The 19,993-nt window shown below is 36.5% G+C and overlaps 1 protein-coding gene across 1 annotated transcript in view; it reads right to left on the bottom strand.

Moving 5' to 3' along the window:
- Positions 1-19,993, bottom strand: part of LOC150074716 (ryanodine receptor-like) — a gene marked incomplete at both ends in the record, with an annotated part of 39,234 nt that overhangs the window by 11,118 nt on the left and 8,123 nt on the right. Inside the window, 3 exons of the mRNA XM_090389496.1 lie at positions 11,005-11,092; positions 11,187-11,257; positions 15,716-15,894. Coding sequence (XP_090245622.1) covers positions 11,005-11,092; positions 11,187-11,257; positions 15,716-15,894 — 338 coding nt within the window. The remainder of the gene's footprint in view (positions 1-11,004; positions 11,093-11,186; positions 11,258-15,715; positions 15,895-19,993) is intronic.

Here is a 19,993-nt window from a genome sequence, read left to right as displayed (position 1 = left end):
CAAAAAGAGGAGATTCCAAATTATCAAGTCTCTGACAGGGAATATCGGAATGGACACATGCACAAGTACCACCTTTGACATGAAAGGTATCATACAGGGAATAATTTGGGCAACTGAGATGAGCAGTGATTGAATCAACCAATAACTAAGATTCCATCAGAAAAGTACATGGGGTTTGGCAGACTGCAAGTGGAAATGGATGTCACTGAGATTAGAATTGAGACCACGTATGTTTGTGAAATGAACTAGGAAGTGTTTGGGAGGTTTATATCTTTTCGCAGATAAGCTTACCCTATTAGTTTGATAATTCATGGTGTATTCAATAGTAAGAAAAAGTGGGGGGGGGGGGGGCACATGCTGTATGAAATAATGAAATTTTTGTATATGGCATAGACATATAAGAATATATCCAGTTTACATAACGTTGGCTCGAGGATGCCCCCTGCATACACACTACTGAGACTCCCTGCAGTCACTATCTGGCAGAGAAGAGCTAGTAAGTTTATATACTAGCTGATCCGGAAGCCTCCTAAAGAGTTACCAATAGGTTCGGTCCGGTGTACTAACTAGCGGCTGGCCTGCGAACACTGTTTTAGAGCTGTTCCCTCGAAATGTAAAAGAAGATTAGATCTCGCCATGATGTTCATCATAACCTCAAAAGTCATCAGTCATACTGCATGATGGAAGAGATGGGGAAGGGTTGACCGGAAGGGCTGAGACTCGTAACAGAGAAGAAAAATGCATGGGATGCATATAAATTTTCAAGCGACTCAGAAGCCTATGGCAGATATAAGCTAGTCTGTAATCAGGTCACAAAGGAGGTTAGGCAGGCGAAGGCAGATTACGAGAAATCCTTGGCAAAAGATGCTAAGAAAAACAGCAAGGATTTCTTTATTTATATAAACTCTAAAAGGAAGGGAATGAATCTGATGGGTCCACTTGACATCGATGGTTCGAGTGTTGATGATCCTGCTCAGATAGCAAACAAACTAAATGAGTATTTTGCATCTACATTCACACATTAGGAATTATTAAGGTTTGAAAATGGCAGAAGGTTTTAGCATTAGCATTAGTAGAGGCATTTGATGCAAGAAAGCAAGCTTCAAAAAAAAAAAAAAAAAAAAAGAAAAAAATAACCACTTCCACTTCACCCCTCCGTTCGTTCAAAATACCGGTCCAGCTGAGCCTTAAACTTATTTAGGCTATCAACTTCCACGACAAGGGATGGAAGTCTGTTCCACCAACCAACCACCCGCTGGCTAAAGGCAAATTTCCGCACGTCTATCCTACATCTGTCTTTCCTCAATTTGAATTTATGCCCTCTCAGGTGATTATTCTGAGCAAGAGGAAGAATCCCATCAGCATTGAGCATGCTCAAACCATTCAAGACTTTGTGCACCTCTATCAGATCACCTCACCGGTGCCTAGTCTCCATAATTTGCAAAACATAAGCCTTTCTTCGTAAGAGCACCCCTTTGTTCCATTCACTAATCATGTTGCCCTTCTCTGTACTCGTTCCAGCAGCTCTACATCCTTCTTGAAATGAGGCCTCCAGGCCTGTATACAGTACTCTAGGTGTGGCCTGACCATTGCCTTATACAAGGTAATAATCACCTCCTTATCTCTGCTAGAAAAATTCCTATATATCATTGACAATACACCATAAGCTACTCTTGCAGCTCGTCTGCACTGCTCAGAGAACTTCATATCTGCCTGCACAAACACCCCAGGTCACTTTCATTCTCTACCACTATCAGTGTAGTACCACAGAGTTGATACGTTGCTCTGGGGTTGCTGTTTCCCATATGTAGTACTTTACATTTGTCAATGTTAAACTTCATTTGCCACCTCTCAGCCCATCTGCTCAACTTTTCCAGATCCTGTTGCAGCAGCATAGTGTCAGTTGTGTCCTTGACAACCCTGCCAACCGTCGTATCGTCTGCAAACTTGAACATTAAGCTTGATATACCATCATCAATGTCATTTATAAATACAGAAAACAATAATGGACTCAATACTGAACCCTGAGGGACTCCACTAATAACATTAGTCCACGATGAGCAGTGTCCATTGATTACCACTCTCTGTCTTCTCCCCCTCAACCATTCCTTTATCCACAGCAGCAATTTGTCTCCAATGCCACACTGCTCCAATTTGTGCAGCAGTCTTCCATGTGCAACAGTGTCAAAAGCCTTTCTAAGATCCAAGTATATAATATCAAAGTTATTCCCTGCATCCAGTTCTTTTGTGACTGCATAATAGTATCCAATCAAATTGGTCAGGCAAGACTTACCCTTAACAAAACCATGCTGTGTCCGGGCTATAACTGAAGACTTGTCTAGATAATCCTGCAGTGTTTCTTTAACCAGTACCTCCATTAATTTTCCTGGAACAGAAGTTAAACTCAGAGGTCTATAATTACTTGTGTCAGCCTTTGATCCTCCTTTGTGATATAACTGGATAGATTCCATCCACCCCAGGTGCCTTTCTTGTGTTTATCTTCAACAATTTCTCCTCCACTTTACTCTCAGTTATTACAAGATTCTCTAGCTTACTGCCCGAGTTGAATACACCACTGGCATTCCCTTCCCTGAATAACTCCTCATGTGTGAATGTCGATGCAAAATATTCATTTAGTTTGTTAGCTACCTGAGCAGGATCATCAACAGTTGACCCATCAATATCAAGTGGACCAATCTGATTCATCCCCTTCCTTCTAGAGTTTACATAAATAAAGAACTCTTTGCTGTTTTTCTTTGCATCCCTTGCCAAAGATATCTCGTTATCTGCGTTCGCCTGCCTAACCTCCTTTGTAACTTGGTTACAGATCAACTTGTATCTATCATAGGCTTCTGTGTCACGTGTTAATTTGTATGTATCCCATGCATTTTTCCTCTCTGCCATATGCCTCATTAGTTCATCTGACATCCACTTAGGCCTAAATCTTGAACAATATTTCTTAGTTGGTATGTAAAGCCTAGTAGCTTCCAAGATAAGTTCTTTGAATGCTTCCCATTTTGAATTCGCTGTTGGTAACATCATCAGTTGGGCCCACTATATAGAATTTAAATACTGTCTCAGTCCATTGTAGTCGCCTTTACGAAAGCAATAACCCTTCCCTTTACCCCTAATGGTAGTTACCTCTTTGAGTAAATCCCACTTCAGCACACTGTGATCCCTGCCACCTAGTGGTTCATTTATCTGCAGATTCTTAATGCATGAAGAATTGCTACTGATAATCAAATCAAGAGTATTACTCCCTCTATTTGTCTCCCGAACATGCTGATGTAGAAAAGAATCATCCAATAAATCCACAAAAGCCTTGCTAGTGTGTGAGTAACCAGCCTCCAAATTCCAGTCAATATCTGGGAAATTAAAATCCCCCATAATAAGACTCTCCGATTTACTGGCCCACTCCATTTCCCTGTAGAGTTTCTTATTATACTCATCAGAGTCATTAGGCCTATAGCACACTCCTACTCTCAATTTTGATCTCCCAATGCTTATGTCACACCAAACTGACTCGACACTGCACTCTACAGTGATGTTGACTGGCTTCACTTCCTTGGATTGATTTTATGTATTTCTTAACTAATAGCATAACCCCTCCTCCCTTCCTATCCTGTCTGTCCTTTCTGCAGACATTGCACTCCCCAAATTCCAGTTCTGCATTCCTTATATCTGTGTGACACCACGTCTCTGAAATCTCAACAATATCTGCCTTTGATGTTTTGAGCAATACCTCAAATTCATCAAATTTATTTACTAAACTACTAGCATTGGTGTACACGCAAGTATACATGCACCTGTTCTTTTTCTTAGCTACCCTAACACAACCCATGTGTTTATTTGTACCCCAATGATTCCCAGCGGTCTCTGAAATATTCTGCACCTTATTTTCCAGGCTGCTGCTCATTACAATAGAAGCAGTGCAAGAATCACTTTCACCTCTGCCAGTGGCTACTGTTAATCTATTAGTCCTTGTATCTCCCCAATCTAGCAGTTTTCTGACCCACCTAACAGTGCCTTGATAGCATCAGCAAACATTCTTGCACCCTTTCTATTTAAGTGTATCGAATCCCTGGAGAAGCAATCTCTCCTGTTAACAAGTACAGACCAGGCTGAAAAAAATTCTACCCCTTGAGCCTTGCACAATCTTTCCAGGGCCGAATTGATCGACAGGGCTCTTATCATATACTCTCTCCTATCATGTCTGGTCAGAATTGCAGACACTTTCAAATTCAACCCTAATTCACGGCTTTTTTTCAACAGTGACCTGTACTTGTTAAGTAATTCCACCTGTCTCCTACTCTTAATATCATTAGTGCCAACGTGTACAACTATATCACCTTTTGTGCCCTTAAAAGATGATATCCACTCTACAACGTCATCAACCTTTTCCCCTGGCAGACACACCCTGGTCCTGTTCCAACTATCCTTTTTACAAAGCATGTTCCCCGTTTCTCTGACAATAGAGTCACCAACAACTACTAGTTCCTTTGGGACCAGCGCATTCTGCCTTGGGGGCTGCCGCTGTGTTGCATGATGACCAAGTGCAAGCTCTGGCATTGGTTTGGGCAGATGAGAGCTTGATGGGCCCTCACTTTTAATCCTTTGAGGGTATCCACCCTGTCCTTCAAGCTCTCATATAGGCCCATAACAATGCTGAGTTGTCGCCTGATTTCCTTACACTCTTTGCATCGCGCGCACACACAAAGACATCCCCCATGGCAGTATCATGTCCCATACCCGACTGCTCCACAAACATCAAGCAAGTAGTGCATTTTAAAAGGCTGTGATTCAGAGGGCAACTGCCCCCCTCAGTTCTCCCCTGAGCCACAGCACTCCCATTAGCTTGAGCCTTTTGCTTTTCTGCTCTGGTCTGAGTCATGATTTCAATTTAATTTCAATAAAATTTCAATTTCAGTACAAAATTAAAACCCTAAACTTGTATTCCAACACAGTTATAACGCTATATTTATGTTTCAGTATCGAGTGTTATCTACGAAATCCCTTTATATAACTTCCGTATCAAGTTAAGTATTAATTATTTATTTTTACTAATTATTTATGTTATGTAACCTAAGTCGTTATATGTATAGTTAAAAGTACAAATTAATTGACAATGAAGTTCAACAAAATTAATAGATTTTACTGATTAATTGATAATATTATGTACTATACTATATTAAGTGTATGCTATCTAGTTCGAGATATTTTGTATCGCGTAACAATGGTGGCAATTTACGAATGGTAAACACGTGGATTTGATACCCTTACCAATACTAAGTAATACCTACAAAATCTCTATCTAAGTTACTTTAAACTAAGTATCGTAAATAGGAATATAAAGCTACTCTAGAAAATAAGTTAACATGCCAATTTAAGCTAATAAAACAGAAAATAAATCAGAAAAAACTTCCCTGTTCCAGGAGCAGCAAAAATGTACGTCCGCACAGGCTACTCCGTTCTCAAACTGTTATCAAATTATCAAAGGTTATAAAATTGTAGCAGGATACTTAATGATTTTGTAATAACTGAAAGCAAAGTGGAGGAGAAATTGTTGAAGTTAAACATAAGAAAAGCACCTGGGATGGATGAGATCTATCCAGTTATATTAAAGGAGGCGGCAAAGCAACTAAGCAAACCCTTAGCCATAATTATGAGAGCATCCTTGGACTCAGGGGAGGTTCCCACAGACTGGAGATGTGCAAATGTATCCCAAATTTACAAAGGGGGATCGAAGGGTGACACGAATAATTACAGACCAGTTAGTTTAACTTCTGTTCCAGGTAAAATAATGGAGTCACTGGTTAAAGATGCATTGCAGGATCATCTAGACAAGACTGCAGCAATAATTCAGACACAGCATGGGTTTGTTAAGGGAAAGTCTTGTCTGACAAATTTGAATGGTTATTATGATGTGGTTACAAAGGAACTGGATGCAAAAAATAATTTTGATATCATATATTTGGAATACAGGAAAGTTTTTGACACTGTTGCGCATGGAAGACTATTGTACAAATTGGAGCAGAATGGTATTAAGGGTAAGTTGCTACAATGGATAAAAGGATGGTTAAGTGGAGAAGACAGAGGGTGGTAATCAATGAGTGCTGCTCTTCGTGGACTAATGTTATTAGTGGAGTCCCACAGGGTTCAGTGCTAGGTCCACTGTTGTTTTGTATATTTATCAATGATGTTGATGAAGGTATATCAGGCTTAATGTCGAAGTCTGCAGATGATACAAAGGTTGGCAAGGTTGTTAATGACAGTAATGGCAGTGTGCTACTGCAACAGGATCTAGATAATTTGGGAAGATGGGCTAAGAAGTGGCAACTGAAGTTTAATCTTGACAAATGCAAAGTACTTCATATGGGTAGAAGTAACCCCAGAGAAACGTACCAACTCTGTGTTACTACGCTTAAGGTGGTAGAAAATGAAAAAGACCTGGGAGTAATTGTGCAGTCAGATATAAAGTTTTCTGAGCAATGCAGACAGGCTGCCAGGGCAGGTCATGGGGTTTTGTCAATGATATATACGAATTTTGCTAGCAGGGAAAAGGAGGTGATTGTCCCTCTGTATAAGGCAATGGTCAGGCCATGCCTTGAGTACTGCGTACTGGTCTGGAGGCCTGATTTTAGGAAGGATGTAGATTTGTTTGAGCGTGTACAGAGAACGGCAACAAGATTTGTGAGTGGAATGAAGGGATCCTCTTACCAAGAGAGGCTTAAGTTCTGCAAATTGCAGTGGCTGGAGACTAGGCATCTACGCGGTGATCTGATTGAGGTGTATAAGGCCTTGAATGGGTTGAGCACGCTGAATTCTGATGGGATCCTTCCACTTGTTCAGATTACGAACCTAAGGGGGCATAAATTCAAATTAAGAAAGGACAGATGGATGTAGAATAGATGTGTGAAAATTTGCCTTTAGCCAGCAGGTGGTTAATTGCTGGTACAAACTTCCATCTGTCATTGTGGAAGTTGATAGGTTGAATAAATTTAAGGAGGAACTGGACAGGCATTTGGAGGAAATGGTGTGATTTTTTTTTTTGGCTGATGCTGCATAAGCTCATACACTTGCTTTCTTGCATCGTATGCCACTACTACTACTACTACTACTATAAGGGGGAGAAGACAGAGAGTGGTAATCAATGGACACTGCTCATCGTGGACTAATGTTATTAGTGGAGTCCCTCAGGGCTCAGTGTTGGGTCCATTATTGTTTTCTGTATTTATAAATGATATTGATGATGGTATATCAAGCTTAATGTCCAAGTTTGCAGATGATACAAAGGTTGGCAGGGTTGTCAAGGACACTACTGACACTATGCTGCTGCAACAGGATCTGGAAAGGTTGAGCAGATGGGCTGAGAGGTGGCAAATGAAGTTTAACATTGACAAATGTAAAGTACTACACATGGGAAACAGCAACCCCAGAGCAACGTATCAACTCTGTGGTACTACACTGACAGTGGTAGAGAATGAAAGGGACTTGGGGGTGATTGTGCAGGCAGATATGAAGTTCTCTGAGCAGTGCAGACGGGCTGCAAGAGTAGCTCATGGAGTATTGTCAATGATATACAGGAATTTTTCCAGCAGGGATAAGGAGGTGATTATTCCATTGTATAAAGCAATGGTCAGGCCACACCTAGAGTACTGTATACAGGTCTGGAGGCCTCATTTCAAGAAGGATGTAGAGCTGCTGGAACGAGTACAGAGAAGGGCAACAAGATTAGTGAATGGAACAAAGGGGTGCTCTTACGAAGAAAGGCTTAAGTTTTGCAAATTACAGTGTCTGGAGACTAGGCACCAGCGAGGTGATCTGATAGAGGTGTATAAAGCCTTGAATGGTTTAAGCATGCTCAATGCTGATGGGATTCTTCCTCTAGCTCAGAAAATTCACCTGAGAGGGCATAAATTCAAATTGAGGAAAGACAGATGTAGGATAGACGTGCGGAAATTTGCCTTTAGCCAGCGGGTGGTTGGTTGGTTAAACAGACTGCCATCCCTTGTGGTGGAGGTTGATAGCCTAAATAAGTTTAAGGCTCAGCTGGACAGGTATTTTGAACGAACAGAGGGGTGAAGTGGAAGTGGGTTTTTTTTTTTTTTTTTTTTTTGGCTGATGCTGCATAAGCTTGCTTTCTTGCATCAAATGCCTCTACTAATGCTAATGCTAATGCTAATAACTGAAGTCTTGTCTAGATGATCGTGTAATGTTTCTTTGACCAGTGTCTCCATTAATTTCCCTGGAACAGAAGTTACACTAACAGGTGTGTAATTACTTATGTCACCCTTTGATCCTCCTTTGTGAATTAGGGTCACATTTGTGCATCTTCAGTCCATGGGTACCTGCCCTGGGTCCAATGAAGCTCTCATAATTATGGCTAAGGGTTTGCTTACTTCCTTTTCTGCCTCCTTTAATTTAACTGAATAGATTCCATCCACCCCAGGTGCCTTTCTTATGTTTATCTTCAACAGTTTCTGCTCCTCTTTGCTCTTAGTTATTACAGAATCATTTAGCTCACTGCCAGGGTTTAATTCACCTCTGGCATTCCCGTCCCTCAGTACCTCCTTGTGTGTAAATGTAGATGCAAAATACTCATTCAGTTTGCTAGCTACCTGAGCAGGATCATCAACAGTTGAACCATCGGTATGAAGTATATCAATCTGATTCCTCCCTTCCTTCTAAAGTTTGCATAAGTAAATAACTCTTTGCTGTTTTTCTTTGCATCCTTTGCTAAAGATTTCTCGTAATCAGCCTTTGCCTGCCTAACCTCCTTTGTGACTTGGTTACAGACTAGCTTATATCTACCATAGGCTTCTGTGTCACCTGTTAATTTTATATGTATCCCATGATTTAGCATTAGCATTAGTAGAGGCATTTGATGCAAGAAAGCAAGCTTATCCAGCATCAGCCAAAAAAAAAAAAAAAAAAACCCACTTCCTCTTCACCCCTCTGTTTATTCAAAATACCTGTCCAGCTGAGCCTTAAACTTATTTAGGCTATCAACCTCCACCACAAGGGATGGAAGTCTGTTCCACCAACCAACCACCCGCTGGCTAAAGGCAAATTTCCGCACGTCTATCCTACATCTGTCTTTCCTCAATTTACAAGATTTACAAGATGTTACATATATTCAATGGCTGATCCAACATGATTTTACAAGAAGTTACATATATCCAATGGCTGACATCAGAGGATTCTTCAACCACCTGCTCCATCACTTGCAATGAGCAATCATAGCAATCAAACATGATCAAAACCTTAGAAACACTGAGAGAAGCTGTTTGAATTTCCAAACTATTTCATCAAATTTATCCAAAGATGAGTAACATAAGCTAAGATATCACTGGTGAATCGACACCAATGAAATGATATTGGTGATTATTAGATGGAAGATTTCAAAACAGTGAGAGTTGACAGTTTTGATAGAATTTCTCCATTACTTTGGAAAGAGATGGAATAAGTACAATGGGATGATATATGGGTAGGAGGCATTTGTGACCTGTTTTATAAATGAAAAGGCTGGATATGCACAAACTTCCATTTTTGCTTGAGCGTGTACAGAGAAGGGCAACAAGTTGGTGAGGGTGAAGGGATCCTCTTACTAAGAGAGGCTTAAGTTCTGCCTGCAAATTGCAGTGGCTGGAGACTAGGCACTTGTGCGGTGATCTGATTGAGGTGTATAAGGCCTTGAATGAGTTGAGCACGCTGAATTCTGATGGGATCCTTCCACTTGTTCAGATTACGAACCTAAGGGGGCATAAATTCAAATTAAGAAAAGATGGATGTAGAATAGATGTGCGGAAATTTGCCTTTAGCCAGCGGGTGGTTAATTGTTGGAACAAACTTCCATCTGTCGTTGTGGAAGTTGATAGGTTGAATAAATTTAAGGAGGAACTGGACAGGCATTTGGAGGGAATGGTGTGATTTTTTTTTTGGCTGAGGCTGCATAAGCTCATACACTAGCTTTCTTGCATCACATGCCACTACTACTACTACTACTTCCAAAAAAACAGAAGTGGAATAAGACAACATAAAAAGGCAACACAAAACACAAGTAAGCCTGTGGGTATAATTCTGTTTTGTGTTTTGAGAACAAGTCACAAAATGCCAGAGCATAGAGATTTCTTGGCATCAAGGTTGTTCAGGACTCTTCTGAAGTCCACCTGTCAGATGTCTAATGAATGGAATGCATTTGGTATTTCATTCTTTTGGTGCCAGTATCATCAATGCAAAAGTTAAAAGTAAAAGTGAGATGCTAATAAGTGAGCTTTATCTTTAGATGAGGATGCAACAAAACTAAGATATTATTACAAAAGCAGTAAGATAGGTGAAGAGAAGTTGTAGTCAATAGTTTTGGCAAGGAACTAAAAAGCTCAATTACCATATGAACAAAAACAAGTTTTCTACTTTTAGCCTTTTCAAAATTTAGTTTGCATTTATTAATAACTTGCTTACAGCTGTTTTATAAAATGTTTTACAGCTGTTTTATAAGTATTATAAAATACAGAAGATAAAGGTGAAGATTTAGATGCAAGCCACTTTTATATGCTATATTCTTATACTGAACAGATTTAGCATATTTACTGGGAAAACCATAGCTTGGATAGAAGATGAAATTTTAGGGTGGAATTTCTTTTAGGGTTACAGGATTTTATCCACACAAGAATTAAACCGGCATAATCTGAGAACTATTAGGATCTGAAGATTTAAAACAGCATCTCAACCAACGGAAGCAGAAACAGAAATAACAGCTCATCACATTTCACATTCTTTTAATGCAAAATAACACGCAGTTGAGAATGGCCATGGGAATGAAAAGAAATATACAGATGACTGTACCTAAAAAACTATTAACATTAATTATGTACTTTGAATGGTTGTTGTTGAGGAAAGATTATGAGTGTTAGCTACTAAAAATATCAAGGATTATTTTTAATTACAAAACTTGAACAAAACTACATCAATATTATAAATATACAAAAAAAATGAAGTATTTACCTGTGACTTGGACCATATGTTGAAGATGTGAGCAACATAGTTATATACTGTCTCTGCTTCTTTGATATTGTGTTTCAACCAATGGGCTCTAGAGAATAAAAAAATTTAGAAGCAAATAATAATATAAAAACAGAAATAGAGAAATACTGATAACATTATAAATACTGAAAATTTAAATTTACCTCTGCAGGTCAACATATTTAATCAGCAATGGATAGTATGCATAAACATCTCTCACCAACATACTGTATTCCTGTGGGAAAATGTAAAGTGTAATAAGTGTATAGTAATATTGTGTAATAATCAGAATGAATAGTAATAAATAAATCAACTTTTATGGAATAATTTATGGGTTATTATTCCTGAAGGGAATATTTTTAATTAAAATTACCTAAATGATTAAGTAAATTAAGTAAAAATATTAACTATATAATACTACAGTCACAGCAAGGATTTGTTAACAGGCGAACTTATCTGACCAATATTATTGGATATTATATTATGATGCAATAACAAAGTAAGTGGATGCAAAAAATAATAATAAACAAATGATATACTTTCATCAATATCATACACTTGGACTTCAGGACTTACTGTTTTGGATAAAAGGATGGTTGAGTGGGAGAAGATAGAGAATGATTATCAATGGACACTGCTCTTTATGGATTAATGTTATTAGTGGAGTTCCCCAGGATTTGATGCTGGGCCCATTGTTGTTTTCAAAATTTATTAATGATATTAATGAAGGTATATCAGACTTAATGCCTAAGTTTTCAAAGGTTGGAAGGGTGGTAAAATGACATTAACTGCAACAAGATCTAGACAATTAAGGCAGATGGGCCAAGAAGTGGCAATTGACAAATACAAGGTACTTCATATGGATAGCAGTAATCCCAGATTAACATACAAACTATGTGGTACTACACTCAGTATAGAAGAAAATGAAAAAGATCTGGGGGTAATTATGCAGTCAGGTATGCCATTTTCTGAGAAGTGCAAGACAGGCTACCAGGGCGGCTCACAGTTTTGTCTATGATATACAGGAACTTTGCTAGTGGGACAAAGCAGTGATTATCCCATTATATAAGGCAATGGTTAAGCCACATCTTGAATACTGCATAAAGGTCTGGAGGCCTCATTTAAGGAAGGATGTGAATCTGCTGGAATGGGTGCAGAGATGGACAGAGATTGTTGAGGTGAACAAAATGGTACTCTTACCAAGGAATGTACCTTATTTGATGTACCATTAAATAAGTTAGGCTGTATAATTTATATCTTTGCACATGTGTTTGTCAGTATAACTATGGCCAGTTTTATATGTTATCCTTTCAATTTTCTGAGGTATCATTCCACAGAATAATTCTAATGTTGCCCAGATAGAAGCAGTTTCAAATTTCAAGGTGATTTCTCAGCAAAGAATTTACATTATAATAATAGTAGTCGTAGTAGCAACGGAGGTATGTAATGCAAGGAAGCAAGAGTATTAGCTTATGTAGCATAAGCTACATAAGCCAAAAAAAAAAAAAAAAATTTCACATATCCATTCCCTCTAAAAGTTTATTCCGGCAATTAACCACTCGCTGGATAAATAATCATGATAATGAAGTTCATACATAACACACAAATACAATAGAAAATGGTCAATTATATAATAGATGGCTCGCAGATAAACTTATATAACCAACTATGAATGTTTCTGTGCATTGCTGGATAAGAATGAATTGCTGTTAACAAAGGATGGAAAGATGTAATGAAAAAGAGATCAAATATGAAGGTCTATTTGAAACTCTGGCAAACTTAATAGGAATTCTAAATGCAAACTTAGGTATTTAATCTCTTGAGCTGATAAAAGAAATGTACATATAACTAGATACAACTTATTCCATGGTTTGAACTTCTAGATGTATAAAGAATATGAGAGTTTTGACAGCTGTAAAATGTATTCTTTTGTGACTTTTATTTATTAGTTATCCAAATACAGAACTGCTATTTTTCTTACTCGGAGCTAATGTTCAAGATAAAGACCATTTGTAAATTTAATTTTGCATGTACACATTTTCCAGGGAGCATGTGTTACCTGAGTCACAGGTTAGGAAACCTAAATTTTCATTACCAATGCTTATGACTAAAGAAATACAGACATAATGCAGCATTAAAATAATACAGTAATTGAAATATAGGGGTCCATGTTATCCAAGGAAAATTGGTTCATAGAAATTTTTACTTAAAATGGGAACCAAACACATTTTAGTAATGTGTGTTATGTACTTGTACATAGTAAAAATGGATTAAAAGAACTGAAAAATGAGACAATTATTTTATTAAACATTTTTTATTATGATATGTTGAACAATGTAAGGTTAGGTAAAATTTATTGAAGTTACACTATTTAACCTCAGAATGCCAAATCATATTCTTTGCTCTGCTTTCAATATTTCCTTCATTATTTAGGATGGTGTGAATTGTTGTTTCTGGGATCTCAAGGGAGTGCACAATATCGAATACTCATTCTCCACTTCTTTTATGATGTATAACTTCTAAATTAACATCTAAACCATAACTTTTGCATTGTCTTTTCTTTTTTTTTTTTTTGTGTGATGTTTTATCATCAGAACTTCACTTTGAATGCATGGTTAATAAAAATAAGAAAACTAAGAATTCACTTAACGTTAAAATTATCGAAAATATCAGATACATCTACTACAAGCAACAGTAAATGAGAAACTGACTGTAAATAGAGGGAGTCAAGTCAACAGGACACTCACAGGAAGAGCAGGACAGAAAGTCAAGTGTGTAGTGGGCATGCTTCAACGCAAGTCAAAACAAAGTACAGGCACTCCTCTACTTATATATAAATGACTTATGTACAACTTGCAGATACGTACAAAGCACAAAGCTGTTGGTTTGTGCTTTGTACGTATCACTATGTTTGGTTAAAAGAATCAATTTTGAACGCCTTCGTGATATTTTTCCAAAGCAGATTTCTGGAGATCACTACCATAAAACATTAAAAACAATTAACAGTTTCCGGTTTATTGGGCTTTTCTGTTAGTGCAATCAATTATAAAAGGGTAGTAAACTCGATCTTATTGCATTTGCAATGATACTGATAGCTGGAATTCTGTGGAATTTTACGTTATTATGGTGAAATGAGTTCCCCCTCCACTGAAATCTTCAATCATATAAAAAAAACATAAATAAATTGTCAAAATCTTCTCTTCATTCCCATTTTTTGAGCTTCGTAAAGTTGTTACTCTGTATCTCACTTGAAAAAACGTGAGATATGGAGTAATAACTTTATCGTGTTAGTTGCAATTTGTGTGTGCCATGTTCTTTGTTATTGATTGCTTATCTTTTTTAATGTTTTAAATTTTAACCCCCCCCAAATGTCAGTAAACAGAAACATCACCTAGTTAGTATGGTCATATTACAGTACATATTAATTAAGCTATGTACATATTTATTTTTTATAAAATATAATATAATAAAAATAAAAATTTATTTTTATTTTGCTAACCTGTGGGAAATATTCTTCTGATTTTAATGAATCATTTAATTTGTTAAGTGGAGGAAATAAAGCGTATATTTTATTTTTATAGCCTGTGAATAATATTCCTCCTATTTTTGCTTATTAGAATAGCTGTTTAATACAATTAAAATTCAGTTCGCACACGTGATCACGATGACCGGCTTAATTGGTGGAAATAAAGTGTAAATTTGTGCTCTATATCTTTACTTTTATAGCCAGTAGATAATATTTCTCTTATGGAGAGTCTATCGTAAAGTGATTTGATTGAAGATTAAATTAAATTACGTATCATATTTAGATTAATTAGTTTTGAATAAATACTGTAAGCTACATTATTATTCATTGTATATTTTTTCAACTTCATTTAACTCGGTTACGAATCGTAAAATGCTGTACGCGATGAAGTTTGTTGGGGTTATAATCTCAGTGCGTTGTACTGTATTGTACATGTATTTCGTATCTAGAAGACCGAAGTTGGACTTATGTACAAAACAGACTTACATACATAAAAAAAACCCTATTAAGTACATAAGTCGAGGAGTGCCTGTACGATTATATTTTTTATGTTTTCATTTTTTTTTTTATGTGTTATTTGCAATCTCGTAACTGTGGGGACTCGAATAATGAATACTCAGATACTGGGGGTCCCTTATAATAGTAAAATCTATTGTTCTCATCATTCCTTGTTCTATTTTTTTCTTGTTTCTTCAGTAATGTATTAGTTCCAATGAGAACAGTTGGCAGAAATGCAAACAGAAATGTATATGGATTTTGTAATGTGAACAAACACTTTTGATTAATTCTCACCACATTAATATTTTTTTAACACAGAGTGAGTGCTTTACATTATGTAACAGAAACATAATAATAAAAAAAAAAAAAAAACGAAAAACAAGAAATGTAGAACATTAAAAATATAAAACAAGACAAGCCCCCCCTGGGATATCAATCCAATCAAGAATGAGTATGCCCTAGAAAACTCTGGAAAAGCCTCATTGATTGATAGTTCATAAAAAGCTTAAGCGTTTTAAGAATTGTCAGGTTCATAAACTCCTACACAGTTCAATTTCATAAAATGCCACATAATTAGAATAAGAAGAGGAGGAGGAGGAGGAGGTGGACATACTATATTTCATAGCAAAATTTAAATAGTATTATATCCTGTCTGGAAATGTTACTCACATCTTGAAGTTGACCTTCTACTTGTGAAGTATCTTCAGTAGATGATTTTAAATAACCTCGCATCAATTCCTCTTTGTGAAAGGCAGCCTCTGCCCTATTATAAATCTTTTCGGCAAGAGGTAGTACAGGATCTTCCAATAATTCTTCAGAGGAATTAATAACAATTTGGCCAGCATGGGCTACAAGTAGAATCAGATTATGTTTAAATAATGTACCACAGGAATTAAATGCATTTTTATTTCTGAAAATGGCATATGCAAGTTACAATTCACTATCAATGTATAGAATATTTCTCTGAGACATATTCAGATATTTTAATCTGAATTAAAATATCAGAATATGTCTATATCCAGATATTTTAATTATCTAAATAAGAACAAAGAACAGAAACTAAGAACAAAAATATATGTTCCTAAATGCTATGTAGCAAAATACTAATATACGCTCCAATGGATTTCCTAAATTGTTGTATGTTAAAGTGACATTAAATAACAAATATAGAACAAACTAAAGAACATTTTCAAAAAACAGTAATACAAAAAGTTGATATTCTCCAGCTCACTTACACTTATCTGCTAAAAGAAACCTACCAAAACTTTCTAATTCATTCACAAAAATGTTTGATCTCAGCTCTAATCTTGATGCCAATTTCCATCTGCAGCTCACTTGCTTTAGCATTAGTAGAGGCATATAATGCAAGAAAGCGAGCTTATAAAGCATCAGCCAAAAAAAAATTGCTCCCATTTCACCCCTCCATTCGTTCCAAATGCCTGTCCAGCTCAGTCTTAAATTTATTTAGGCTGTTAGCTTCCACAACAAAAGATGGAAGCTTGTTCCACCAATCAACTACCTGCTAGCCAAAGGCTAGTGGATAGTTGATAGGCTTTTCTGATGTAATGCCAACTACTGATTTGTTTCAATCACCAAAATAAAAAGAAGTGAACTTATTCCTCATCAAAAAGAAAAAAATCCTTGACTGAACATAATTTGCCCATTGCTAAAAAGTAACTATCCAATTCTGCCTTGAACTTTGTCAAATTCACTATCACAACTACCTTAATCCAATAATCAAAAGCACACATATACTGTGTAAGGGTGAAACTTCATGAGAACTAATTTCCGCTCTCCCAAAAATTTTATATGCATGCTTCCCTTGTTCTAGATTCACCTGACAACACAAATATGCAGCCCCTCATTCATTTTTCTTATTATTTTAAGAGCCCTAAACAACTTTATCAGGTCATCCTAAGGTGTCTAGTTCCATGCTCGGCAGCCCATATCTGCTAAGATGTTACTCATAGTAACAATCTGTAGCACAATTAACTAATTAAGTGCTCTTCTTCAGACAATTTGGATCTTTTGTTAAGCTCTATTGGAGAGTCTTTCAAATCTGGACAAAATATTCCGAATATGGTCATATCATCATTTTCTAAAGAAGAAGAATAATAATAACATCCTTCTCCTTGCTAACAAAGGTCCTATAGATTACTGAAAGAACACCTTCAGCCTCCCTGCCTGCCTGTTTACACCACAAGGAAAACTTCATGTCTGCTCATGTCATTACACCAAATCTTTCTTATCCTATCACTTTTAATGTGATAGGATAAGAAAGTCTACGACCCTGTAACTAGCATGTTTCTTCGCTCTTCCTCTTTCCTTGGGGAAGCCTCTCACTCCCTTCCCATCTGCTATCTACTTTTTTTCCCCACCAACTTCTACTTTCTTCCACTCCTTTCCATACTGAATTCTTATTTCAGGTTTTCAAAGGATAGCCTCAAGCATCACCTGGAACTGTGGCAGCCTGGTAAGAGTACTATAGCTGGCCTCCCTCCCCACAGTAGGGGGCAGGTACTAGGAAGCAGCTTTTAAAGTGATCATTGCTTCCTGCTAGCAAACTGACCAGTTGACAAGGTACCAACAGATCCGGACACAACACACATAAAAACTACAATACACATATATGACTGGTTTGGCCCATGGCTGTATCATGGATGCTAACAGTGGCAATGGACCAAACCAGTCATATATGTGTATTGTAGTTTTTATGTGTGTTGTGTCCGGATCTGTTGGTACCTTGTCTGATCTGAGTTTTCTTTTTCTGTACTCCCCTCCACAAGTTCAAATGTGCCTTTACTTTAAAACTGGAAAACTTTAATTAAATCTTTAAAACTAATGCAAAATACCCATTCAACTATGGATGGATTGTGTGTGATTTCACCATTTTGAACCTGAAGGGGACCTATATGATTTATTGTCTTTCCCCCCATTTGTATATGTATGTAAGAATGTACCACAATAACATTCAACAAAGGTTATTGTTGCACAATAAAATTTAAACAAAAAAAAAAAAAAAAAAAAGATTATAAGAATAGAAAAGAGAAGGATCAAAGCAATACTCACTCTTGGAGGAGTAAACACATGGTTCCTTGCCCAAAGAGACATATACCCATATCCAAAAAAAATGAGCACTAATAAAAATTGGCATAAAAAGAAATAGAAGTTTACAAGCACTATCTTTTCAAGGGGCACCATTTGCTATGGCCACCACAAAATGCAAATTTAGATGTAAACTCCTACAAGTGATAAATAAAAAACATGCAAATATGCACTCAAAATTAAGAAGTCAATATACACACACTGGCCAAAAAAAAACCTTTTATTAAGACACAGACAGAAGAAATGCAAATACACATATAGATGCAAATAAAACTGTGACATGGGGTGATGATGTGTAGCATCACTGAGTATAAAGACCGCAAAGACTATTTGCTAGAATGGGGAAAATGTGTGATCATGTTCAGCAGGAGCTACAATTCAAGAAATGAAAGACATAACTGGTTTCTCAAAAGCATCTATCTCAAAGGTTTTTAATTACTGGAAAGCAAGCAGTTCTTTCACCCTCAAAGGCATAAATGTGGCAGAAAAACAATACTTCAAGAGTGAAGCTGTCGTACTCTAAGGAGGACCGTACAGAAAAATAGGATATCCAGTGCGCAGCAAATAATATCTGAATTCAACCAAGCTTTGAACTGCCCTATTTCAATAGCATATCCCACACAGAGAATGTGTGGGATATGCTGGACAGAGCTTTCTGGCAACAAAATCCTCTTTCTTCAACTCTGTCACAGCTACATGATATTTTACTGGAAGAATGGTTATAATTAGGCCAAAATCACTAAAAGACCTTTTGAGGAAAGACAGATGTGCGGAAATTTGCCTTTAGCCAGCGGGTAGTTGGTTGGTGGAACAGACTTCCATCGCTTGTTGTGGAAGTTGATAGCCTAAATAAATTTAAGGCTCAGCTGGACAGGTATTTCGAACAAACGGAGGTGAAGTGGAAGGTTTTTTTTTTTTTTGGCTGATGCTGCATAAGCTTGCTTTCTTGCATCACATGCCTCTACTAATGCTAATGCTAATGCTAAAATCCATGCTGTGCTGAACATTTGCTGTTATTCAAAACAAAGGCTGCCTAATTCGATACTGAATAAATTCATATTTTTTTGGCCAGCATGTGTGTATAATAATATTTTCGTATTATATATTTATAATATACTCATAATATTTTCTATTCTTAATCTTATATTTTTTATTTATTTATTTTTGTTGTGATAGAGGGGTATGTATATATAGTAGGTTCATTGGAGCATAACAGCACCTTACCTTACCTTAAATTATAACCCTAATAACAGCATTAATTGATTTTCTGTATTTATTTTGTGGTTCAAATATTTCCTAAGTTTATTTTAATAATGATATACAGGTAGCCCTCGTAATATACGGTAGTTTGGTTCCAACGAAATCTCGTGTAATGCGAAACCGTGTAATACGGGACTAAGAACCAGTACAAAAAGGGGTGTTAAATTCCAAAAGCTAACAAAAATATACCATTTTTTTTATAACTATTGGAAAATTAATTTTTATAGTAGTAATAACTTAATATTTTAACTTTATTTTTATAGTAGTAATAACTTAATATTTTAATTTTATTTTTATAGTAGTAATAACTTAATATTTTAACTTTATTTTTATAGTAACTTAATATTTTAACTTTATTTTTATAATAAAAGCAATAACTGAAATAGTAGTAATAACTGAACAAACGTCTTACCTTACAAACTGTGATACTTATATATCAGATAATGTACGTTCATTTAATTTTCTTTCCCTTCATCGCTGATAAGCACAATCTCTTCTACAGCATCTAGATTTCGTGTACCTTCTGCTCTCTTTAAAAGTCACAAACTGCACTCTTCGAAGTCACAATTATCTTTTATTGTC

This window comes from Mastigoproctus giganteus, unplaced genomic scaffold (assembly GCF_048544385.1).
Source record: "Mastigoproctus giganteus isolate SK-2022 unplaced genomic scaffold, ASM4854438v1 scaffold_82, whole genome shotgun sequence".
In the NCBI taxonomy this organism is placed as follows: Eukaryota; Metazoa; Arthropoda; class Arachnida; order Uropygi; family Thelyphonidae; genus Mastigoproctus; species Mastigoproctus giganteus.
Note: the sequence above shows the minus strand (reverse complement) of the source record. Positions and strands in the feature narration are given on the sequence as shown.